Raw genomic sequence first — 24,126 nt, 5'->3', positions numbered from 1 at the left:
GGAAACACAGTTTTCCTTTGGTTGGTTGTTTTCCAGTTCCAATTGCTTCGTGTTGCTCTGCACAGTGAATGTTTTCCTCTGCCATACACTGCAGTTGTGCACTCAGACTCAGCTGTTTATTGATCTGATTGAAAACAGTCAGTGATCAGGATCATCAAAACTGCAGTCACAACAGGCTTCCAACTGCATCGCCGTCTCTTCACGCAGCAAGGAGTCTCTTATCTGCCAATTTCATCTTGAACGTCTGAAATATTTGTTACCGTGTCTTCAACAAAACTACAAAAGAAAAAGAGAAGATATGAGAAAGGTTATCAGTTTGAATCATAAATGCTCTCAAAGTCCATGTGTCTTTTTTATAATCAGCTTCTTTTAATCTTAGTTCTCATCTCCAGAATTGTCAGGATTGACATGAAGACATTATTATTGGCACCATTTGCATGTTTGAAAAAAAATTTCTGGGTTTTTTTGGGGGGGTTGGGTATTTGTGCGCATAGACAGGTAAGGAGTCAGTCTTATCGCATCAACACTACTATAAGCCTGCTGCCACCACAGTTAGCAGTTAGAGTGTAAGGCAATGAGTTTTTGCTGCTAAAATTTATGCTTTAACTTCACACTCAGGAGGTTAACTGACATCCAACAAAACAGCTGCTTTAAAAAAAATCATTTTTATTACTCTTTAATCCACAGAAAAACTTTAATTCCCAAGAAGTGAGGGAAAACACAGAAACAAACAGTAATCCTGCTTATCATGCTAAAATGCATGTTGGAATTACTTGTGAGCTGATGCAGTTTCATGTTTATTAAACCAGGTTGGTCCTTTTTCCATCCACACTGGCATTGATGGAGGAAGCAGCAAAGGGATACAAATGCAGTATATACAGAGGTGTAGATATATATTTATGTAAAATACGACAGGATGCTTTCACACAGCTCTCCTGAATACTTTTATCATCATTCTTTGAAGTCATGGCGAGTTTTAAGCGAGCTATGACTAAATTCGTCAGACAGAAGAAGCTGTGGAGTGAAACCCAATGCATCCACAAAGCTCAGCCTTCCGAAATATAGCCCATGAATGCACAAAGTTCTTTACATGTAGAAATAGGCAGCAGGTAGCTAACATCAATACCACCACAGCATTCAGAGACACAGGTTTTAGTAGATTGGACAACTTTGAATTCATGAAAGTTTTTCCCTAAAAAAACATGGAGATCAACGATTTAAATTGAGTATATTCTGTGGGCAGCACACGGACACAGTCATGTTTACTTTGGGATTTCCTTCATTCCTCTGTTTTCTCAAAGCCTCACCTTCTAAAGATATTTAGGAACATGCCCGATTCTTCTCTTCACAAACATGACATCCACCTGCTATGAGTTATGAAGATGTGTTAAGCAACAGCATGTGATCTGCGGTGTGACAGCGCCCGATGATTAAACACTTTGTTTTGTCACACTTGTGAAACGTTTAGTGGAGAAAGATGTTTTAGGGGAACAAGCGCAGTGCAGCATCATGCATTAGTTAGTTGGTCGTTTCATTATGAATGCAGGAAAAAAAAATCATTGTTCCTCACTCAGCCTGCACACTGTGGCAGCGAGTCTGATACAGCAGCTGTAAGTACAAGTTTTTGTTTTTCCAAAAATCTTTGAATCATGAAGTTATAGTGACTGTCAGACTGTGGTTGTATAATTTGAAAGTGAAATTAAACACGTTTAAAACACAGTTACTTTATTCCAGAGCCACCCCACCTGTTATTTAAAGCATACCCATTTTAGTAAGTGGAGCCGTGGTAAAGGACCTTAAAGTGATTTCCACGAATGTGTGGTTCTTTTAATTTTCCAACATAAAGACAAGAGTGATGCTCTTTGTTTGTTTGCCTGTGAAACCGTTTATGCAAAAACAACCAGGCTGAATTTATTGAAACTCAAACCTGGAGCATGTGCCAAGAACATTGAACTGTAGAGGTTGTGGTGTCAGCTGGCGTTCTGGTTTCAGACACATTACTGCCATCTTCTGGTGTCTTTAGAAACAGTCACAGGGAGATGAAGTTCTTGTGTTGAAATATGAAAAGGCTGCCAAAACTAATTTACCCCTGCATATTAATAGAGACAAATTACAGTTAGCACACTGCATTCTTGCCAGATTCTTTCTGAAATTGAAATTTATTTATTTATTTAATCTGTTTGGAACAATTAATTTCTGGAGAGTCAAACCTAATTTAATTTCAGATGAAACATCTTTATACACATCCCGCACACACACATTTTCCTCTGAAACGTGTTTTGCTGAAAGGATTCAAATGAATACACAAAACCTCAGTGAAATAGTGATCTTTTTAAAAAGAACGTATTAGTGGGGGGTATCTGATCTTTAAAAAATTTAAACAGGTTAGGCAACTTGCAAAGACAAACATAAGTGTAATATTCTTTTGTTATATTTTCAAATACTTTGCATGGCCACCTCATTCTCATAGACCAAAGACTATGATGCCATAACTAACTTGACTACTTTTCCTGTTAAAATGTCACAGGTGTGTAAAGAACAGACACTGTTAATTGACTTCATGCAGGATCTTTCACCCACTTACCCATCAGTTTATTTTGTGCACGGTTCATTTTTTCCTCAGTCTAATGCTTTTTAAGTGTTTCACCTTAAATGTCATTGCATACTACTGATGCTCTTGGACACACTGCCATTTTTATGAAGTCTCACAATCTTTGTTATCACGGGCAGTTTTCTTTAACACTTGTTGCATTAAATACAAATCCAAAACTGAGAAAGCTGAGAATTTTACAGGCTCTTTGAATCACAGAAATGAGACGGGTGCACTTTGCACTTTCAATGGAGAGAGTTGTAGTTTGTGGCCTGTTGTTCTACATGATTGATCTTGTACACAAATTTTAAACAAATAGCCTATACTTCAACTTAAATGTTTTGCTCAGTATTGCATACATGCATACATTAGGATATCTAACAGTATGAGTGGCCTGTTCAAACAAACAAAATGTATGCATGCATGCATGCATGCATGCATGCTTGCTTGGGGCAATGGAAATTTTATTTATTTGTTGCTTGAAACCAGACAAAATGTATGCAGGTTCATTTCAGTTACGCTGTAAGATTAACTGTCACATCATTAAGGATTCATCTCATTTGTGCAACTTGTAGAAGGTCAATGTGATGTGTATAGTCTAATAAATGTCCAATTACACTTATTCATAAGTGAAGCATTGTTATTTTGACATTTTATGTTGTTGCTGCTCCACAAAAGGTTGGTGTTTATTTGTTTAAACCTTGCTATGACAATCATTTAGTGGGTTTGGATCAAATTGTTGCTTGTCAGTTACCAACTAATACAACATCACTGTGGGTGGAGGGAAAGCAGCTTTGAGACCAGAACAAAGAGTCAAAGACATACAAAAAAAGAAAAAGAAAAACAGACTTTTTCCATCAGTACTGATGAGCCTTTGTAGTATTCACATTACAACCCAACTCTGTAATGTGCGAGTTAAGACAGGTTAGAACAGTATTAATACAATACCCATATGGAGCCGATTAGACCCAAAAGTGTAAGACTGTTCATGCTTCAGAAATATATGCAATGAGATTCAAATATTATGTTCTGTAGTTCAAGCAGTTTCTTGAATTTAGGATTTTAAAAAAAAAGAAAAGAAAAAACAAAGACAGGACGGCCACAGAATGGAACAGAAATCAAACTGTAAGTCTGAAAGTGCAGTACAACTGCGGCGCTCGAGTCCCCCACACAGTCGCCCAGCCTTCTTTGTGTGTCTTGTTAACTCCACAGCTGCAGAGCCCACTAGGGGAACTGGGGCTCTGTGCTTGTCATCCCCACAGTCCTCAGCCATTGAAAATCTCAGCGCATCCTGCTGTAGTTTGGTGCCTCTCATCACAAGCCATGAGGTTTCTTAAAAAGGGTTAAGTCTCACGTGTGTTTACTGCTATTAGTCAACTGTCTCTTTGTGGGAGAGTCTCTTACTCTCTGGGCAACACAGTGGGTGTGGACAGGCACTCCACCGGGCAGACACACCACGCTGGGCTCGCTGAAGGTGTTGTGGCACAGGTGGCATCCCTTCTTTTCAGACACAAAGACGGGTCTCTTACACTCTTTCAACTGGACGAGGAAAAAAAATAAATAACAGGGAAAGGAGTTTTAAGGTGTTTTGTTAAAAACTGTTTTCATGGTTGTTTACCCGTTTATTTGATCGTGAAACCAGAAAACGAAACACTTTCATTTTTAATTAAGCGTAAGAGTAGAGCAGTTATTTATATACTTATCTAGCTTAATACTATAATGCGTTTCTTACCCTATCATGCAGCAGTTGAAGGTTTTCAGAGTGTGCGAGCCCTAAAGCGATCCTGGACGTGCGGCAGGCGTGCATGCTGGCCCTGATGGCTCGACCCAGAAAGGGACGCAGCAGCTGAAGTGACCAGCCTTCTGGCAGCATTCGCAGGACACGGACCGCGTCAAACACCTCCCCGTGCCGATTTAGGAGGTCCACTGCCGCCATCTCCAGCTCTCCGCTGTCTCCCGATTGCCCAGGAGGGCTCCCATCCAAATACACCCCCAGCAGCAGGTGAAAGAGCTGCTGTCGGTACGCCGAATCTCTACTAGAAGAGGCCCATAAGCAGAAGGCCTCGGCGGACGGGAAGTCTCTGAGCTGGTGCACCAGAATGTGCAGCGCTTTGTCATGCTCCTCTAGTTTTCCATGTAGTGTTGCACGCTCTAGTAGCAGTTCTTCACAGTTCTCCATTTTAGCTGAACAGAGCACAAGAACACCAAACATCATGAAAATCTCCAAAATGATCTCCAGACGCACAATTAAATGAAAAGCAAGACCTCGTTAGAGCACATCAATTAAATCTTGTTCAAAATCTTTAAAGAGACGTTACAAAGTAATTCCACAAGAAAAAAGAAATGCCTGTTAGAGACAAACAAACAGATATTTTTCTCACCTAAAAGAAACTGTACACGGTATAGGTCGGACTCCCTGAGCAGGGCTTGAAGCCTTTCCCTAGCTTTGGTCAGCTGTTCCTCATCTTTTGGAGACTGTGACATCAAAGATAACACCCTCTCCAAGTACAACACAGCTAGATGTGTGTGGAACTTCTCCTTCTGCATCCACAAACATGAAAACAGTTCAAATTAAATAAGCTTTTAAAGATGCACATCTGTAGATGGAAACCTAAAAATAAATCCACGATGAGAGTTGTCCAAAATAACCATTTACAATGATTCAATACTATAGGTAAGCAAGTTTCTAGAATCTAATGTTAGCTAGAAAAAAGCCACACAGTTGTGTGCATGTGCAGCAGTTTGCTGATGTGAAAACATTTATAGACTTCAGGCTTCAAGAACTCATGAAAATATTCATCCAACCATTTATAAAAGTACTTGTACTTAAGTTCCAAATTAAGGATGTGCACACCCTTTAGAAGCAACTTAATTCTGACAGCTCACGACTACAAGGGGAAGTCGGGGAGACAGAGCTAACCACCGAAGCTACCATGTCTCATGTGAGCTGCTTCACTAAAATGCTTTCACATTTAGTCAAGTGTTCAAATGCATTTTCATGTCAGATTCAGGGAACAGTTATACTGGAGGCACAATTTCTGGTGATGCCTTTGCCACCTTGCAGGAAAGGTTTGGTTTTATTTAACCTTAAATGTGACAGAAAGCAATGTTTACACTTCCAATTTTTCTGAATCCCCTGCTCACATAACTGCAGAGGCTGTGCATTTGTGCTGCCAAAATATGAACAACCTACAGCTGAATATCACGCCTTCACGTCTCCTCATACTTAAACATTCTGTGGGAGTGCAGCCTGAGACCTGAACACTGTCTATCAACTATCACAGCTTGTGTTTTTGTACCTGCACCCTTTTCTCCAGCACCAGGTTCTCCAAGTAGAGCAGAAGCGCCTGGTTGTGCTTTCCCAGGTAAGTGATGACATCATCGGGGTTCAATTCCGGCTGGTCTTTACTGGTATGCCTCTTAGTGAAGATGTGGACACCTATCTATGGGCAAGAAAAGAGATTAGGTTACTACTTTAGCTTTTGCAAAATGACTGGAAGTGACGCAAACTGTCTGCAGAGCAAAGCTCTAAGCTCTTTAAGACAATGTACTGCAACAGAATAAGTACACTCAAACACTAGGACTAGGAAATATTGTGCAAGCATTGGCTAGTGACAGACAGCAAGACTCAAAAACTTCCAAGTGAGACCAGTATTAATAATTCTGCAGCAGCGTTACATTTTTGGTAACCTACGATGGGATCCTTCCGTAGGGCCCAGTCTGCATACTTCCATACAAGGTCCACATTAGAGGAGGTGCAGAGAAAGTCCACAATGTACTCAAAAAGATCAGCTCTAGTAGGGTCTTGCAGCTCCCCATCTGCCACACGAATCCACAACTATCAGAAACATAAAGGGTTCAATTCATAAACATTGTATTAGTGCAGATTCTTCAGTCATAAATCACTAAGAGAAAAAAAATAAATAAATAAAAATTTGCAAACATACCTGAAGTGCTGCTGAATCCTGACCATTATAATGATAGAGCAGTCCCAGCGCAAAATATCTTAAAGACAGAAAAGAGCTGAATGAAGCCAAAGCCGCCCTGGAGGATTACATTTTCTGTATAAAGCAATTAAATTGCCTTCCTAAACTGGACATAGTATTAAAGCTTTACCAGGGTGTTAATTAACAGTGTGGGAGGAAGGAAGAGCATTTACCCAATGAAGATCCATCTCAGTCCGTCCCTCTAGTGAATTTTGTAGCTGTAATAATTAAAGTTCTGTTTCCCAGTCATTCCCAAGTGTTATTGTTGCTGCCAATTACTGAATTTTAAGCCTGATTTCATATGAAAGAAGTCAGACTAATTTACTTTAATCACCATTTATACAACAGTCAAACCATGCGCTCACACGAGCATGCACGCACACTAGAAACCAAAGCTTTTAGGTCATTGTGCATGTTTATCAATGAAGCTATAATTAACAACATTTTGGAGATCATAAAGTCTCTCTGTGTTGGACCAGTTTCTGAGTTTTTAATCATGTTAACATAAAAGATTAGATCGTAAGAGTATACAAACTTGTGATATTTCTCCAGCCATGGGACACTGTCTGCTAGCACGCAGGCATTGTCTGAAGCCAGGAGGTCTAAAAGGCTGTCGTGGTCCTGTTCGGCATACAGCTTTAACAGTGCAGTGTCCACATCCTCTCTACAGCCGTTCACCACCTCTGTGCTTCGTACCTGCGCGTACAGATAATGAAAACCATTAACACAAGACAAGTGACAAAACTGTGTACAGGTCTGAATCCAGTTACCTCTCCTAAATAACTTATGAGGAACTTCTTGCATCGCAACACTTTCTCCTGGTCACCCTGTGCCAGATGATTGAGATCTGCAAACTCGTGGAGAGGAGGGTGGCAACGCGTGAATGAAGAGGAAGCTGGTAGCAGTAACGGGCAGAGAGATATCAGCTCCCGCACATCCAGCTGACCCTTCCTGAAAGATCAAATAAATAAGATTAAGTCATAAAAACTCAACATCCCTAACAGGCATTTGTCAAACTTTCAAAGTGGAGTGAAAAGATGAGCTCACTGCAGACACAGACAACAAAAGAGTCCGATAAAATGTACAAAATGTGGCTGTGTTGTAGAAGATTTTGAGGATTAGAGATAAACTAAGTTATGGTGAGTCATGTACTTCTTGCTAGACTAATCACAGCACTTTAACATTCAAGGAACTGAGTAACCCGGCTGTATGTTCGTAAGTGATATTGCAATATTAAAGTCTTTCAATTAAAGCTGAAATTCTACACTTAAAATCACATCACCATTCCATGATCTAAAACCCACTGCAGATGTATTCAGAGACAAAAGTGGAAAGCACGTGTCCCCTCCAAAAAAAAAAAAAAAAAAAATCCATCTTATGGACCTGATCGCATTAAAAAAAGAAAAAACAAAAACTGGAGCCATTAAGAATGATTCTTTTATAAAATATATTCCAGACATTCTCATAAATGTCAATAAAACTGTCTGATGACTTGAGGGTTAACCAGCACTGACCCAGACTCTTACCGGAAGTGTTCTTTCGCTTCCAGAAACTGAAGCTGGCCAAACTGTATGAATCCGGCCTGCTGGAGGATTCGTTTGTGCAAATTCTGCAGAAGTAGAAAGTGACAATTTAGAAGTGAATTGAGTTTGTAGTTGTGAAAAATATTCTCTTTAATGAAACTCAGCAAGATTAGTTTAGATTAGGAAGCAGAATTAACATATTAAGATTTTCTAATAGTGACAACAGGTGCACTGTGTGGCCAACATATCATCATCTTAAACATGTTGTTACCTGGAACTTGTCTTTGGGAATATTTCTCTGCGCTCCCTCTGTGAGAATGAGCGCCTCCTCCACTCTGTGATTGGCTAGCAAGTCTTGAATCTGTCTTTCTAGCGGCAGAGGTACTAAGACGTACACGGCCTTAGTAGAAGCCAAAATGACCTTCCCTACAAAAAAAACAAAACAAAAAAAACCCCCAAACACAGAGCACTGAGTGGTCAGACTGATTTTTCCCTCACAACAGCTCCATAAATCAAAAGCTTTGCATGCACCTGATGATTGCAGCCAAACCAGGGATAATATATATAGCGCACTGAAAGCTTCAGAGAGCTTTAGCTCAGAGCTTCAAGTTCACTTTCAAGCACATATGAGTGTCATTTTGCACTTGAAGCTCAAAGATGACTTCATATTACTTCAATGCTTTTATTCTAAAGCCAAGCAGAATAAAAGTTTCATTTTAACACAGAACTGAAATCCTCTGTAGCAAGAAATGGTCGATAGTGCTTCAGATCCCATTAAGAGTTGAGACCTGAGTGCACAGCGCCATCCAGACGCTTTCTGATGAACAGTTTTGGTTACACAGTTCAGCCAAAGCAATAACTATTTCCATCCCCATATCACTTATTAATCCTTTCCTGTTTTTCAAACGCACTTTTCAGGAGCTCTTTGCATCAAAAAAGTACCTGTTAGTTAAACCTAATCCTTGAGGAAATTAAAATGCTATTTACTTAAATAGTAATTCCCATTTGTGATACCTTTTGGTAGACATTAGAAACAAGCAATATGCAAACATACCTTCAAAGTTTTGCAAAATATGGCCATCCCTGAATGAAAGGGTCTGTTTAAGTTGTTGGTCCAACATGCTGTGGATGGTGATGAAGCTCTCGTCCAACGCCACCACGTATGGAAAACACACAGCGGCACCAATCACGCTCTCTGACCACCTGACCGGAGCTCGCTGAGATACCCCCTCTGCATTGGCAAACATTCCTGGAGATGGCATGTGGAAAAGCAGTTTTAATGATCAACATGGACATGTGAAGTATAGGTGGGCGGACCGATCCAGGTATCGATACGAACATTGGTATCGGTATTGGATCAATACTAATGCAATAGAATTTAATTTTGTCTGTAGCACATTTAAACAACAGAAAGTGACCCAAAGTGCTTTTAGAGTGGCACGTTTACATTCCACTTCTCCCAAAAAACCCAGTTTTTAAAATACATGAAAAGCTGAAGTGTGAGCATTTGTTCTATTAACTAATTATGTAAAGTAACTCGCACTGATTTAGTAGTCATGAAAATCTTTTCAGAATTTGAAATGAACAGTGATTTATCTCATAAATCATAACATTTCTCTCCCCTGTATTGATTAAACATATTGGTATGGGCAACAATGGTGCTGTGTTTACTTGGTATTAGATCGATACCAATCTTCACAGTATACCCCTTTAAGCCTCCTAGTAGACACCACTTTTAAACTCCTACATCGCTTCATTCTCGAGTTAACTTAAACTTAAGTGTCCAAGTTGCCTGCCTGCCTGCCTGCCTTCCTCAGCTTTTTACAGCTGACCAATAATAAAAAACCCAAGGTGATTCTTATTAATAAACAAGCAGATGCACACATGCTGTCAAAGTTGCAGAACACAATTTGATCCTTCAGACACCACCGATTACACACAGTACTTTAATTTTAAAAAGGAAATGCACATGTTCCCTTAAACAGCCCCAAAAATAAGTTTGGAGAATCACAACATTTAAGAGATAGTGAGCAAAACAATAAGCTCTTTATTTTGAGATGTTAGCCTACAAAAAAATGCCTGAAATGTATTTTTACACAGATGTGTGACACATAAAAGAAAGGCTGAACCCGGAGCGCTGCAGTAAAGGGAGCTGGTGGCTGTGTTATGCTGTGGGGAGCAAAGTGCTTTACATGGTTTAGAGAGAGAAATTAAAAGGAACACAAAGCTGATGAACTTCATCCTGTGATGAAACATTTCTATGCCAATGGGAGTGGACCCTTCAAACATGACAATGCCTCTCGCTGTCCTTATCAAACTATGTCATGAAGATGAGAATGTTTAATGTACAATCCTCTGTACTACAAAGCAGGATTTGGATTTATCCTGGTAAATTCACCTTTAATTCAAGAAGGTTCAATTAAAAGAAACAGATTACTATGGAAACTTGTGCTGCAGCACAAACCTGCTCTAGAGTAGATTATGTTCAAGATAAGACATCAGTAGGTGTGAAATCACTGTGTACTGAACAATCACTTCTCCAGAAAAATCACTTCAATCATTCTGGGAGATCCCTCAGGCCTTGGTGTGTGGGTAATAGGAGGATCAAAAATATTATTAGTGGGGTTTTTTAAGCTTTAGTCTTTCTTTCATCCCAAAAAGGATCCGTAATCTTGATTCAGAAAAATTCTGTTTTACAATCATTAATCCAAAACACAGCAACTATTTGTGCTTTTTGACCTCATATCAAATTTGCATGAAGACTAAGTTTGTATCTGGATTTGAAATAATAAGTCTGTTAAACTACAGAGTCACAACTTCTGCAGCTTCAAACAGACTTTATTTAAACATTTAATACAATACATCCTGCACAATGTATTTCTTCTCAGAAAAACACACTCGCACAGCTGATCTGTTCTTACTAAGGCCCATTGTGTTGGAATTTCTTTTAATTTGTCACCCATTGAGATATCATCTTAAAATTTCAAGTATTCACTGCAGGGACTCTGTTTTTGTTCTGACTTACCCAGACCACCAGGTGCTGCTAAGAGAAACTCCTCCCTGCCAATTCTCTTTACAATGGGTGTCCTCTCCTCGCTGTTGTAAGGGAAGAGGTCTTGGGAGGCTCCCGTGTTGTAGTTCAGGATCATATACTGTGTGGTAAGAGCCAGGCACAAGAAGTAACCATCAAGACTGACAGCACAGGGCTGCTCGGGCGTTGTCAACTCTTTCACCAGCTGCACTCTGTCCTCGTACACCATGTAAATCTGGACCGTCCGCCGTTTGGAGGATAGCACGCCCATTTCGACACAGAACGGATCGGCGTTCACCGGGTTCTCGTTAACACAAAATGATGCCACGCCCCTGATCTTGGCTCCACCTCCACCTGCTGAGGGCACCGTTTCCAGTGTCACCATGTCAACGAGGAACACTATCCCTTCACAGAGCACTATGAGACGCTCCAGAGCAGAAGCAGCCCGCAGCTCAGCAACAGGTTTCTTGAGGCCAAGGTATTTGTGCAGCAACTTCTGAGCCAAGTAACCCGGCTTCCCTTTAGAGGAGGCGACCTCAGCCAGCAGAAAGTGGTGGATGAAGCAGTCATTGGTGCCCACGTACAAGTGCTTTCCACAGCATTCAATGCACTCAATGTTGATGCGAGCTTTGTCGCCCATGAGGAGATCTCGCTCCACAGCGGGGACTAGCTCAAAAGCCTTCACGCTCATCTTGGCCAAGGCATCTAGAGGAGGTACAAAATAAGTTTGCATCAGCAAAGCTGCAGACAAATTCAAATAATCAATGTGGAAAGCGGACTGTACAACATTTCCCTGTGAGGAATCATTTAAGTCTCTGGATATACTCAGCATATAATTTATTCATAAAACTATACATGTATGTGAATTTTTACATGTGTAATGTGTGAGTCTGTGAATGTAAGGCGCTTTAAAGCTGTCGATTTGAAAGGTCGATTCCCACGCCCTCCCACATCCATAAGCCCTGGGTAGTGATTAAAAGAACGATATCGGATACAAGTGGTAGAAACAAGCTTCCTTTAATGGGTGGTTGCACTTTCCCTTAGAGGGTGAGGAGCTTGGTCGTTTAGGAGGAATGCTGGAAGTAGAGCCACTCCTCCGTATAAAAAGAAGCCAGTTAAGGTGCTGGACATCTAATTAGGATGCCTCCTAAAAATCTTCTAGATGAGGTTTTGTAGGCATGTCCTACAAGGAGGAGACCCCAGGGCAGAACCAGGATACACTGGAGGGTTTACATCTCAACACTTTAATGCCTCCCTGCCAGGTGAGCTGAAGGAGGTAAAGAAAAGGAAGGTTTGGGCTTCTATGCCTACCTGTTGTTCCTACAACCGAGAGCCTGATAAAGAGCAGAAGATACTGTTTAAGACGTTTTCTCTTTAAGATGAGGAGATTGACATTTCTTTAAAGTCTCTCCTTGACAGTACAGCTGAGGATTGCTGGTGTTTACATTTAAAGGCATGAGATTTAGGACCTGGGTTGCGTGAAAGGTTATGTGTTCTGACACAAAAAGATTAACAAAGCAGATATGCGTCTTTATATCAACAGCACAATTGTATTGAGTGTCCTGTTACACTACTATACTAAAACTTTATCGTATAGTTTACCCATTTATATTTGACCCATTAGAGATTGCTCTCCTCACACCCTCATGCTCAAACAGTACGAGCTAATGGTGTTAGCACTAGCTAGCTCCCCAAACACAGAGGCAGCAGGGGAAAAAAAAAAATCACTGTTGACAGTGACTGTGTGAAGGTGAGAGATTCATCATTAGGATATGAGTCATGTCAGGAAGCCGTGGCCAGTTTTAAATCTGATAGGTTGTTTCAGTACCACGTAGCTGAGCTCTTTCGGCTAAAGTTAGCTTCTAAACACTGTTCTCTTGCTATGCTAACGCTAGCAAGCTAATTTAAAGCTAGGCTACATTTCCAGTGTGGTTAAAGCTGCAAGGCTACAACCCTCACGGAGTGTCCGCACAAGGAAAATCAACCTATTTTCCAGTCAATCTCCCCTTCACTGACATGATGCTCTGTGCGCCCACACCCTGCCCAGTTCCTCCCGGAGCAGTTGGCGTAGACAGCAGACCTACCTATCAATGCAGGCGGCGCTCGGGACGGCAGGCCGGAGTCACTACACGCAGAAAAGCCTCAGTACTCCGAAAACCAGGACATGAACTCACACCTAAACGTCAACACTGCCATGCTGCTGGGGGTCGTTGCCGCACCGACAGCCGGATAATACAAGCTGAATGGCAGCCGGAGAGTTCCTGCTTGTCCAATATGAAACGCCGCCCATTTGCATTGAACCCCTGCTGGCTGCAGGTGATATAGTGGTGCGTTCACGGTTGTTACGAGTTTTTCAACAGTAGCCACTGCTAAGAAACCACCTGGAGCAGTGTTATTGTGAGGCAGGTGCATCAGTACTATTCCTTGTTTACCTCTTCACATATAAGATATTTAAACTAAACAGTCTAAGGAGCTTGGAAAGAAAAGCATCTGGACTTCCAAGCTCCTCAGACTACGATGGCATGGGTGACTGAGAGCCTTCACAGACATTAAGACTAAACACTAATATTTCAGTATATTTCATTCATTAACAAGTAATATTGATCTTTATCTCTGGTGATGCTCATAGCTGACAAGTGCGTTACAATGACAAGAGCCAAACAAATATCAGAGGTGATTAAGTGTCTCTAAACTGGTCCTAGCAGCATGTGTGCAAGAAAATGCATGCCATAACAGTAAACGTGTACTCACTAGCATTAGTAAGGGCTGCTGTTGCATTTAAACTCATCCAGATTCACTACGTCTGCTCCTCACTGTTACACCTATCTCCTTCTCATTCATTCTGTCATGCTTCCACTGACTTTCATTCCCCTTCTCTCCAGAGAACGCCTCAATTTTACCTCCGTAGAGTTCTTATTATGACTAAAGCTTCTTAATTTAATGACTAATGCAAAAAAAAAAGTTGTTGTCCTTTTGATGGCAAACTGATTTATTGTTACTGATATTTAAGTTAACTACACAGTATCTCAGACCAAAATATTTGACCAATTTGTTCTGACACTAAAATGCACCATATGTTCCTGAACGCAACCCGGCCGGTTTTCACCCAAGATGCACCTGTCCAACTGAACCGTCTGAGAAAAGCCATTTTGTTGTGCTAGCTAGCTTCATGTTAAAGAAAGCCAGCAGTAATTTGGGATTTTTATGTCAGCGCTAACGATGTCGCGTTTATGTGTTAGTGTACTGTCGCAAAATACAACAGTTAAACTCGTGGAGGCCTGTAAGTAGCCGATGGGGATATGGACTAGCTTGTGAAGCTACAGCGCTGATGAGAAGACGAGAAGTGTTTGCTAAAGTGTGCTGCAGGTTCAGATAACATACTGTTAGCTAGCAGTGTGTTTACTTAGCAGGAGGTAGTTATGTTTTCGGATTAGTTAACCTCCTGTTAAGTCATTTTTTCCCCGTGAATGTATTTTAAATAGGCTGCGAGTGCCTGTGCTGTCAACCAAAGACAAGTAGCTTAATATAGAGGCTGCCCCGCTGACAGCGAGTAAACAGCCCGTCAGTAAGTTAGCAAAACACTTGAACCATACAGCGATAAGCCAAAGCGCTAATCTGATAATGGCAGAGGACACCCGACAGGACAAGAGGGCCAGCTTCTCTATAACGGAACACAGTGCCAACGGGATGGCCAGGACCTCCGCTGTGGCCTCAGGCAAAACCGGCACGTCAAAGAAACTAGTGATCAAAAATTTCAAAGGTACTGTCACTGAGCCTCTTCTAATGCGTTACCTAACAGCAGCAGTTACACAGAGATACCATAGCACGACAGAGGATGTTGATTTCAGATAATGCCTGTAAAAAGATAAACAAACAAAAAAAAGTTGCTGCCCTTACTGCCGTGCTCAAGCACTCACATGTCACCTTTACCCAGGGCTTGCTCCTGATAGACTGATATGCATTTTCCATTATGCTGCATATCTGTTTGTGCCAAACCCACCAGCCATGGAGTTTTGGGCCACTCCTAAATCCCAGCACCTGTTATATAAAGTAAAAGCACGAGGTTTTATATCTGACATAACTAATCATTGAACGAATTGATCGTCTGAAAGATACCGCTGTTCTGTCAGTCTATTAATTCACACCACAAATGGGGAAAAAAACTTAAATAAGAGGTTTACTTGTTTTAAATCAAGGTTGATGTTAATATTGAGAAGTTACAGCACTTCAATTTACAATTAACCATTTACTTTGGACATTTTAGAAATGAAAAAAAAAAAATCGTGTGTGGAAAAAGATCGGCAAATAAATAAATGTCAATAAACGATTGAGTCAGAGAGACCAGTAAATTTGCTTTGTTCAATTTCCAGCAGGATAAATGTTTATTTGCCAACATAGCTGAGAGTCCAAAGTGTGTGGAGGTACTCCCTCTGTAGGTTATTGTCAGTCATCCCAGTGTTGATGGCTTCATAAGTACAGTAAAGCTATTGTATCAAAACTTGCTTTCCTTACCTTCAACATATGACAGAAAATGTCATTGAACATTTATTCTTCAGGTTTTATCATTTCCACTTGTAGAGCATTTGTAATAAACAAATGCTCTACAAGTGGAAATGATACTAGGATGTGCTGCCCACATCCTAATATGGTCATATTTTAGTCCTATAAGTGAGTCTTGTTGTGTTTTTGTAAACAGATAGGCCAAAACTAGCTGAGAACTACACCGAGGACACGTGGCTGAAGCTCCGAGATGCGGTGGGTGCAATCCAGAACAGCACCTCCATCAAGTATAACCTGGAGGAGCTCTATCAGGTTTGCTGTTTGTCTTTTTAATTACCAAACTAGAGTTAGACTTGTTTTCTTCACACCCTGAGTAATGTGTTGCACTGCCGGGCCTTAAAAACATGTTGGTACGGAACAACTGGGCATGTCAAGCTCAAATGCTTTGCAGTCTCGACATTTCTAACACCATAAAGCCACGGAATATTAAATGAGTCTGAAGTTGAAGAACAGCCGAGGATTAAAATAAACTTGTGAAGACTTGTCATTTGTTTTGAGCATGTTGCATCACGTACAAGACGTCTGCTGATGTGTTTGTTTGCTTTTAAACTGTTATGCATCTCAAGGCCTTTCACCACATTTTCACATAAATCCATGATGTTTTACTAATAGTGTTAAAGTAAGTGTTATTATTCTCCAAATCACCTGTCTGTCCTGTCATATAAAAACAATTGTCTCCTGTGTTTTCTTTGTTTCTGCTGCACTTGAAGGCGGTGGAGAACCTGTGCTCGTATAAAGTCTCACCGACTCTGTACAAGCAGCTTCGGCAAGTCTGTGAAGATCACGTGCAGGCCCAGATCCACCAGTTTAGAGAATATCCTTTTTTATGTGCTCAGGCATGTCAGGCAAGCTATGTGCTGAAATGTTGAAGCAAGTAGGATCTGTCTGATATCTTCTTTACTAGAAACCAAAATGATTCTCCGCTAACTGTGGAGTGAAATCCTGTCAGTATATGTTATATCCACTGACTTGATAATAACAAGTTTCTCACTATAAGAGATAAACATCTAAATTAGTTAAGTTTGATGAGGGGAAAATCTGTAACCGGACACTAGTTTCCAGATGTTGTTCATCTGTGTGCAGACAAGAGTTGGGTATTGCTTATATAGTGAGTAGCAATTTGTTTGAGATCGGCTGCACACAGATAAGATAAAGCAGTGTTCCACCTTGTTTATAAAGCTGCAGTTGGGACCTCAAGGTGGATTTTGCTTGGAGCTTATTGGTAGCTTTACTCTTTCAATGATATCTGGGGTCTGCTGGCAGACGTCAAGCGATGGTAAATGTGTAGTTTGGCTATTAACACTGGTTGGGCAGCTTTTTGAAGTTTGTTCTTTTAAGTATTAAGAGGAAGTTAGATAAACATGCTTTGTCATTATATCTCATTAGAGGTACTGTAATATAATTCAGAGCTGGGGTTTGATGCCTCAGTAAAAGATTTTCTTTAACTTGGACCTCACAGAGTCTTTGGACAACCTTTCCTTCCTGAAGCGAATGAATCGCTGCTGGCAGGACCACTGTAGGCAAACTGTGAGTGTGATGTTTGATAGATATCCATTTAAATCTGCTCTGCTCAAACCTTAGTGGACTGTAGGAATGTTAATCTAATAATTCTCTGTAGATAATGATCCGGAGCATCTTTCTCTTCCTGGATCGTACCTATGTGCTGCAGAACTCTCTACTCCCTTCCATCTGGTAAAATTATAGTTAATTCAAGTCACTGTGTCTGTAAAGATGTTCCCAGAAAGCTGATGTTATGTATTCGCTGCAGGGACACTGGTTTGGAGCTGTTTCGCACCCACATCGTGAGCGACAGTGCTGTTCAAAAGCGAACAGTGGAAGGCATTTTGGAGCAGATTGAACTGGAGCGGAATGGAGAGACCGTGGACCGGAGTCTGCTTAGGAGTCTTCTTGGCATGCTGTCAGACCTGCAGGTACACAATCGCCTCTTCGTCACGTGGGCGCTTAGAGTGCATGCCAGTATTTCTCCATCATGACTCTCAACTCTTGTTAGGTTTACAAAGACTCCTTTGAGGAGAGATTTTTGACTGAGACCAATCGTCTATATGCAGCAGAGGGACAGCGTCTGATGCAGGAGAGAGACGTGAGTGAGACCACCAGTGGGTGTGTGTGTCATGTGATTGTCATCAGCAGTGCTGAGTGTGTGTTTGTGTGTGTTCAGGTACCCGAGTACCTGCACCACGTGGCTCGTCGGTTGGAGGAGGAAAATGATCGAATCGTGAGCTACCTCGATCAGAGCACTCAGTAATGTGTATTTATTTACTTATTTATTTATTTATTTGGATTTTTATTATATTCATGCATATCACTGAGACATCCAACCATCAGCTATACCAGCTTATCCTTTTCAAGGGTTGCGGGAGCTTAAGGAAGGTAAAATTGCCTACTCACCATTTAAAACAGCTCTCATGCAACGTTCAGAAAGAACATTTAAAAACCATTCATTACCATATAGTGATATAGAAACTGCTAAATGGGGTTTCGTTTTGAGTCAGAAGGCCAGTGGTGCCTTAAAGTGTCAACAAGCACTGTTATAGAAGATTGCCATCACAAACTTTGACACTACTACACTATTTTTTCTTCCACAACTACCCATGCAATCAGAAAGTTATTCTTTTGATTCTATTTAAATAAAAAAAATCTACATGTTTTGGTTGGTTTACTCATTTATGATCGTCTCAATCGCACCCTGGAAGTTCCCTTCTGACCACGTGCAGCTATGCATTTGCAGTTTAACTGTGCAGCTCTAACTTGCACAAAATGCAAACTGATGTAAGTATTTATGTAAAGGATCATCACTGTGGATGAGAACTCTGACCACAACTCAGACATCAAACAGCATGTTACAGTAAAACAGTCCACAGTCTGCAAGCCCGTATGAGGTGCTTGCTCCTTATTTTTCCATTGTCCACAGGGTTGTGCAGGACTTACTGATTATATTTGGTGCACATAACTTTAATTTTTTTAGCCCCACAAACACACCACTACTGAGCACCAGCTAAATTTGTTTCCTTTTGACTTCATCTTCCTCTTCAAATTGCAATATAAGCTGAAGGATCTTTTGACGCTATGGGGGAGGGAATCCAGTGTGCATCACAAAAGTGTATCTGCATATGGACCGAACTGGATTCCCACAGAGCCTTTTAAAAAAACAGCAGTCATGCTGGAAGTGGTGAATGGATTCACAAGAAGACGATCCTGAAGGAATAGTTGGCAAAATATTTATTTATTATATAGTTTTTGCTTTTTATAGGTGTGGTAACAGATATTGTGAAGAACAGCAGCTTTGCTTTGCAAGCAGAGAACTTTGTTTACAATTGGTTTGTCTTATATTGTTTTCTTTGTTTCACAGGAAACCTCTCATTAGCTGTGTTGAGAAACAGCTGTTAGGAGAACATATGACTGCAATACTGCAAAAGGGTATGTCAGTGTGAAAGGTTTTGCAAACAACCACAAACAAACAGATGTAGTGCTGGGTTTCTGTTAAACTGGCACTCATGAATATTCTTTTCTTCTTTCTTTTTTTCCCTTTAGCAACTTTTTTAGTGCTTTTTCCTTTTTTAGTTGAGCTGTCCTGCCTGTAGAGCTGTATCCTGTTTTTATGCACGTAATTAAACATTTTCAGTATGTAAAATGCACTCATGTGTAGCATGTTTGTGACAGGTCTGAGCACTCTGCTGGATGAGAATCGTGTGACTGAACTCACCCTCCTCTACCAGCTCTTCAGCAAAGTGAAGGGAGGACTTCCCACACTGCTGCAGTTCTGGAGGGATTACATCAAGGTACACACAAGACCCAACACATTTGTAAACATCAACACAAATCATTACTGTCAAAATAAATGTGTCCTGGTCTGTTTGTGTCTAAGACGTGTGTATGTACACTGTATTTGGTTTCAGTCCTTTGGAGGAGAGATTGTATGCACTCCAGAGAAAGACAAAGACATGGTACAAGACCTGCTGGACTTCAAAGACAAGATGGACAACGTGGCACAGAGCTGCTTTGCACGCAATGAGAGCTTCATCAATGCCATGAAGGAGGCTTTTGAAACTTTCATCAACAAGAGGCCCAACAAGCCTGCAGAGCTTATCGGTAGGCCAGGCCATGTAATGATGAATTTGTTTCAGTAATTTAGATTTTTAAGAGTTTTAGAAGTATAAAACACTACCTTTGTTCGGTTAAATGAATTTACACAGCTCATTTTAATGCGGTTTTCATTAGTTCCAGCATGTGATAACCGCTTTTGTGCTTTCCATGCAGCTAAATATGTGGATTCTAAGTTAAGAGCTGGGAACAAGGAGGCTACGGAGGAGGAGCTGGAGAGAATACTGGATAAGATAATGATAATCTTCCGCTTCATACACGGTTAGTTATATTTAATGAATATGTCACTGTTTGCTTTTCACCCAGTTAGTCTTACTAGTGAATAGGAAGTTTGTTTCCGTCTGACGCCTCTTGATCTGTTTTGTACATCCAGGAAAAGATGTGTTTGAAGCTTTTTATAAGAAGGACTTGGCCAAACGCCTGCTGGTTGGCAAGAGTGCCTCTGTTGATGCTGAGAAGTCCATGCTGTCCAAGCTCAAACACGGTAAGTCTCTAGTCCGATATCTTATATAGTCTATAAACAGATGAGAGTCCACTTGTAGTCCAAGTTCTGTTGACCAGTCAGACTCCAGCAGAATGCAGTTAAAAAAAAAAAAAAAAAAAAAAAAAGTGACAACATCAGCGATTGTCTGATGACAGTTTAAATTTTCATTAGATTTTAAAAACAATGACAGTCCTACAAAAAAATCTTGAACTGGATTTCCGTAATCCGTCATCCAGATATCCTGTTTATACTGGAAACCCTGAACAATTGTCTGTTGCTCTTATATGCTGAGTCAGCAGAGTAGCTGTTTTTTAAGGCAGATGGGAAATGTTTCACACCTCACAGTCAGCACGTTGCTGTTAATCAACATGCATGCCTCACTTATAGATATAAGCTTGATGTTTTAGGGCAGTTAGATGAGGAAACTGGCCTTTTGGTTGACCTTATCCTGTGCATGCAGTATATTCTGAAATTTGATTGGTGCCGCTTTAACCGCAGAGAGGATCTTTATTTTGCAGTAATATAGCAGCAGCAGCTCTAAATGAAGTTCTAATATGAAGTTATTAATGCTAATATAGACTCTCATGGGTGTCTGTGGTAATGTGGTAGTGTGAGAAGCAGCCAGCTGTAATATTCATGGTCTTGACTTCCTGCAGAATGCGGGGCGGCGTTTACCAGTAAACTCGAGGGGATGTTTAAAGACATGGAGCTGTCCAAAGACATCATGATCCAGTTCAAACAGGTACCTGAAGTCTTCATGCACACAAACAAAACTAGATAAATGAAGAAGCTTCTCGTATGAGAAGTCCAGTCACTTGTTTTCCCCCAAGCTCCTGAAAAATAGATATTGTTGAGCTTTGTAGATACACTCCACTTTATTTGTGTCTCAAAATGCTTTTTTTAGTGCATCATTGTCAAACAATTGTTCTTTTTTAACTCAGTATATGCAGAACCAGAGTGAGCCAAGCAACATAGAACTTACTGTGAACATCCTCACTATGGGCTACTGGCCTTCATACACACCCATGGAGGTGCACCTGCCCACAGAGGTAAGCAGCTCTGCATTTAGGTCTGGCACACCAATACACTTGACCACTGCATGAAACAAAACAAATCAGCTGATCCGATCCAAGACAGTGTTGATACAAATAATATTTTTATGTTCTGGTAGATGGTAAAACTCCAGGAGGTGTTCAAGCTGTTCTATCTGGGTAAGCACAGTGGGAGGAAGCTGCAGTGGCAGCCCACACTGGGCCATGCTGTACTGAAGGCAGAGTTTAAAGAGGTAAGAGCCTTGTAAGAGATAATGGAGCATGAAGAAGGTGGATACACTGGGCTGAGAAAACATCTGGACTGCACCTGGATTTAAAATGACTACTTTGTACTGCAGGGTAAGAAGGAACTGCAGGTCTCCTTGTTCCAGACGCTGGTACTGCTCATGTTTAATGAGGGAGAAGAGTTCAGCATGGAGGAGATTCGGGCTGCCACTGGCATAGGTAACGCGTGTCTTTATACAGTTTAACCGTTCTGTTTGGGGAGGGGTACCTGCTGTATCACATGGCTGCTCTCTTATCCCTCACAGAGGAGGGAGAGCTCAGGCGCACACTGCAGTCTCTGGCCTGTGGAAAGGCACGCGTCCTCAACAAGAACCCTCGAGGGAAAGACGTGGAGGACGGAGACCGTTTCAACTTCAACAATGATTTTAAACATAAACTGTTCCGCATCAAGATCAACCAGATCCAAATGAAGGAAACGGTAAAAATAACATCTTGGTCTTTGGTTGGTTTTTTCGTTCACTAGTTGGGGGGTTTTTTTGTTCTTTTTTTACTTATCACACTTATTTATTTGTTTTCCCTACAGGTAGAGGAGCAGGTGAGCACCACAGAGCGTGTGTTTCAGGACAGACAGTATCAGATCGATGCAGCAGTGGTGCGCATCATGAAGATGAGGAAGACCCTCAGTCACAACTTGCTGGTATCGGAGCTCTACAACCAGCTGAAGTTCCCTGTCAAGGTGATCAAGACTAAGCCTGTTTTGGGGCTTTTTTAAATTAATTAATTAATTTTATTTCCCCATGCACCTAAAGCTCATCTGACTCTCCTTACTTTCCACAGCCGGGTGATCTGAAGAAGCGGATCGAGTCGCTCATAGATAGAGACTACATGGAACGTGACAAGGAGACTCCTAACCAGTACCACTATGTTGCCTGAAGGGGTACCGCTGTCACCGTCATGCTTTTTTCACAGCAAGCGTGCAGCTGGCCCCGTAGCACAGGACTACAGCCCCTCAGCCACCCGACTCTCCTCTGGTGCCCATCTTTCCCTCCGTCCACTCTCCTGGACACAAGGTCCAGATGACACAGAGCTCCAGAGAGACGAGAGACACTTGGCTGTGCTGCTCCCATTCTGCAATATCCTTAGTGGGACTCTAAGATTGGGCTGGAGGAGTGGCCCAGGTTGTTGTTGATGGTTGATTCATGTGACTTGCAAATCTGCTAATGCAACACACAACAGAAAATAACTAGCACTTTCCTCTGTTTTTGTTTAGTTTTGTTTTCCCCTCAGATTGGATTATTTTTCTCCATGTCATTCTAATATCACTTATTTTCTACTATAGGTTGTTTGTCTTGAGTTTTAAGAGTTCTGGGGTTTTTTTTGGTTGTTGTTTTAGATGTTTTCCTTATGAACGGCTGCATAAACTGCTGAGTATAAGCCTGACTGGCTGGTTACTTGACACAGCTGTTGAGGATGAGACGAGTAAAGAGCACAGATGCTAAAACATATGCAGGCAAGCTGCTCGGGTATTACGTTTGGCATCTTTGTTATTTGTTTTGACCAAAATGTCCAAATGTTCACTGTCATGTGCTGATGTTTTCGTAGACCAGATTGTGTTCTGTGTAGGAGTGCGGAAAGTGAAGCTGAATAAATGGGTATTTAATGATTCAGTTGGTGATGTGTGCACGTGGTGATGTGTAGGGGTGGGCGGATCCAAATATCGATAGTAAAGATACCAACGCTGGTGTTGGTACTGAACTGACACTAGTAAGATAGGATCAATACTCCTGTTGAAGCTTGGTTTAGACTTCTGTGGGAATTCTACGTCCTAATTTCAGCGAAACTGGAAACTCCTTTTACTATACACTTCAGATTTCCACATCGTTTGAGACCTAGTAAGTAAAGATTATTTACACAGCGCTTTTTAAGGCAAAAAAACAGCCACAAAATGCTTTAGAGAGGCATTAAAAACAAGGACAAAGTGAACACAGCTAAATCAAGTGAAACAACACAAAACCATTATTGACATCCCTGTCAGAATAGATGGGTTTTCAGCTTTTTTTCTTTTTCTTTTTTTTACTTTTTTTAAGGATGCTGTAGAGTCATGGGTGGAAAGAGAGAGGGGTAAGCGGTTCCACAGTTTTGGCGCTAAGGTTTAGAATGCACAGCCTTCCTTAGTTTTCAGATGGGTATGTGGAATCACCGGAAGACCTCTGTCTGTGGACCTAAGGATCCGGTTTGGAGAACAGGGAGTAGATTAGCAATTTTAAAGAAGATTTTAAACCAATATCTACACCAAACCAAAAGCCAGTGGAGAGTGACAGAGACATCAAACTGAGAGGATGACATAAACCCTCAGCAGAGAGAGAGCCCACTGTCACAGTTCTTTCAGAGAGGCAAAGAATAAACAGGTAGCACATATTGTGGGCAAAGTAATGTCTATTTAATTTATATAGCACATTTAAACAACAGAATTCGACCTAAAGTGCTTTAAAGAGAGCCAAATATACATTCTGGTTCAGGATTTGTAGGCTGTACTAATAGCGCTGTCCTTTC

General features: G+C 41.1%; 2 protein-coding genes across 3 annotated transcripts; one reads left to right on the top strand and one right to left on the bottom strand.

The window, feature by feature from the left end:
• Window positions 1-784: 784 nt before the first annotated feature.
• On the bottom strand, window positions 785-15,114 carry tgfbrap1 (transforming growth factor, beta receptor associated protein 1). Of its 2 annotated transcripts, none has more exons than XM_084936781.1 (13): window positions 15,048-15,114; window positions 11,125-11,835; window positions 9,154-9,348; window positions 8,371-8,525; window positions 8,103-8,185; window positions 7,347-7,527; window positions 7,112-7,272; window positions 6,538-6,595; window positions 6,285-6,428; window positions 5,890-6,033; window positions 4,972-5,131; window positions 4,323-4,774; window positions 785-4,129 (listed from the first exon to the last, which is right to left on the bottom strand). In XM_084936781.1, exons 1-13 carry the CDS (start codon window positions 15,097-15,099, stop codon window positions 3,941-3,943), a joined length of 2,685 nt encoding a protein of 894 aa, XP_084792907.1. In that variant the 5' UTR covers window positions 15,100-15,114; the 3' UTR covers window positions 785-3,940. The 2 variants fall into 2 exon arrangements, with proteins under 2 accessions (XP_084792907.1, XP_084792902.1); XM_084936776.1 differs by lacking the exon at window positions 15,048-15,114 and adding an exon at window positions 13,215-13,466.
• cul4a (cullin 4A) lies at window positions 14,232-23,240 on the top strand. The gene is made up of 20 exons (XM_084936794.1): window positions 14,232-14,890; window positions 15,827-15,942; window positions 16,401-16,505; window positions 17,149-17,217; window positions 17,309-17,382; window positions 17,459-17,621; window positions 17,702-17,791; window positions 17,870-17,952; window positions 19,061-19,128; window positions 19,372-19,490; window positions 19,608-19,800; window positions 19,969-20,073; window positions 20,186-20,296; window positions 20,953-21,038; window positions 21,238-21,345; window positions 21,468-21,581; window positions 21,687-21,792; window positions 21,879-22,051; window positions 22,157-22,309; window positions 22,411-23,240. Exons 1-20 carry the CDS (start codon window positions 14,752-14,754, stop codon window positions 22,504-22,506), a joined length of 2,271 nt encoding a protein of 756 aa, XP_084792920.1. The 5' UTR covers window positions 14,232-14,751; the 3' UTR covers window positions 22,507-23,240.
• The last annotated feature ends 886 nt before the right edge of the window (window positions 23,241-24,126 follow it).

This window comes from Perissodus microlepis, chromosome 1 (genome assembly GCF_051167445.1).
Source record: "Perissodus microlepis isolate ML-2025 ecotype Zambia chromosome 1, ASM5116744v1, whole genome shotgun sequence".
In the NCBI taxonomy this organism is placed as follows: domain Eukaryota; kingdom Metazoa; phylum Chordata; class Actinopteri; order Cichliformes; family Cichlidae; genus Perissodus; species Perissodus microlepis.
This window is presented reverse-complemented; position numbering and strand designations above follow the sequence as displayed.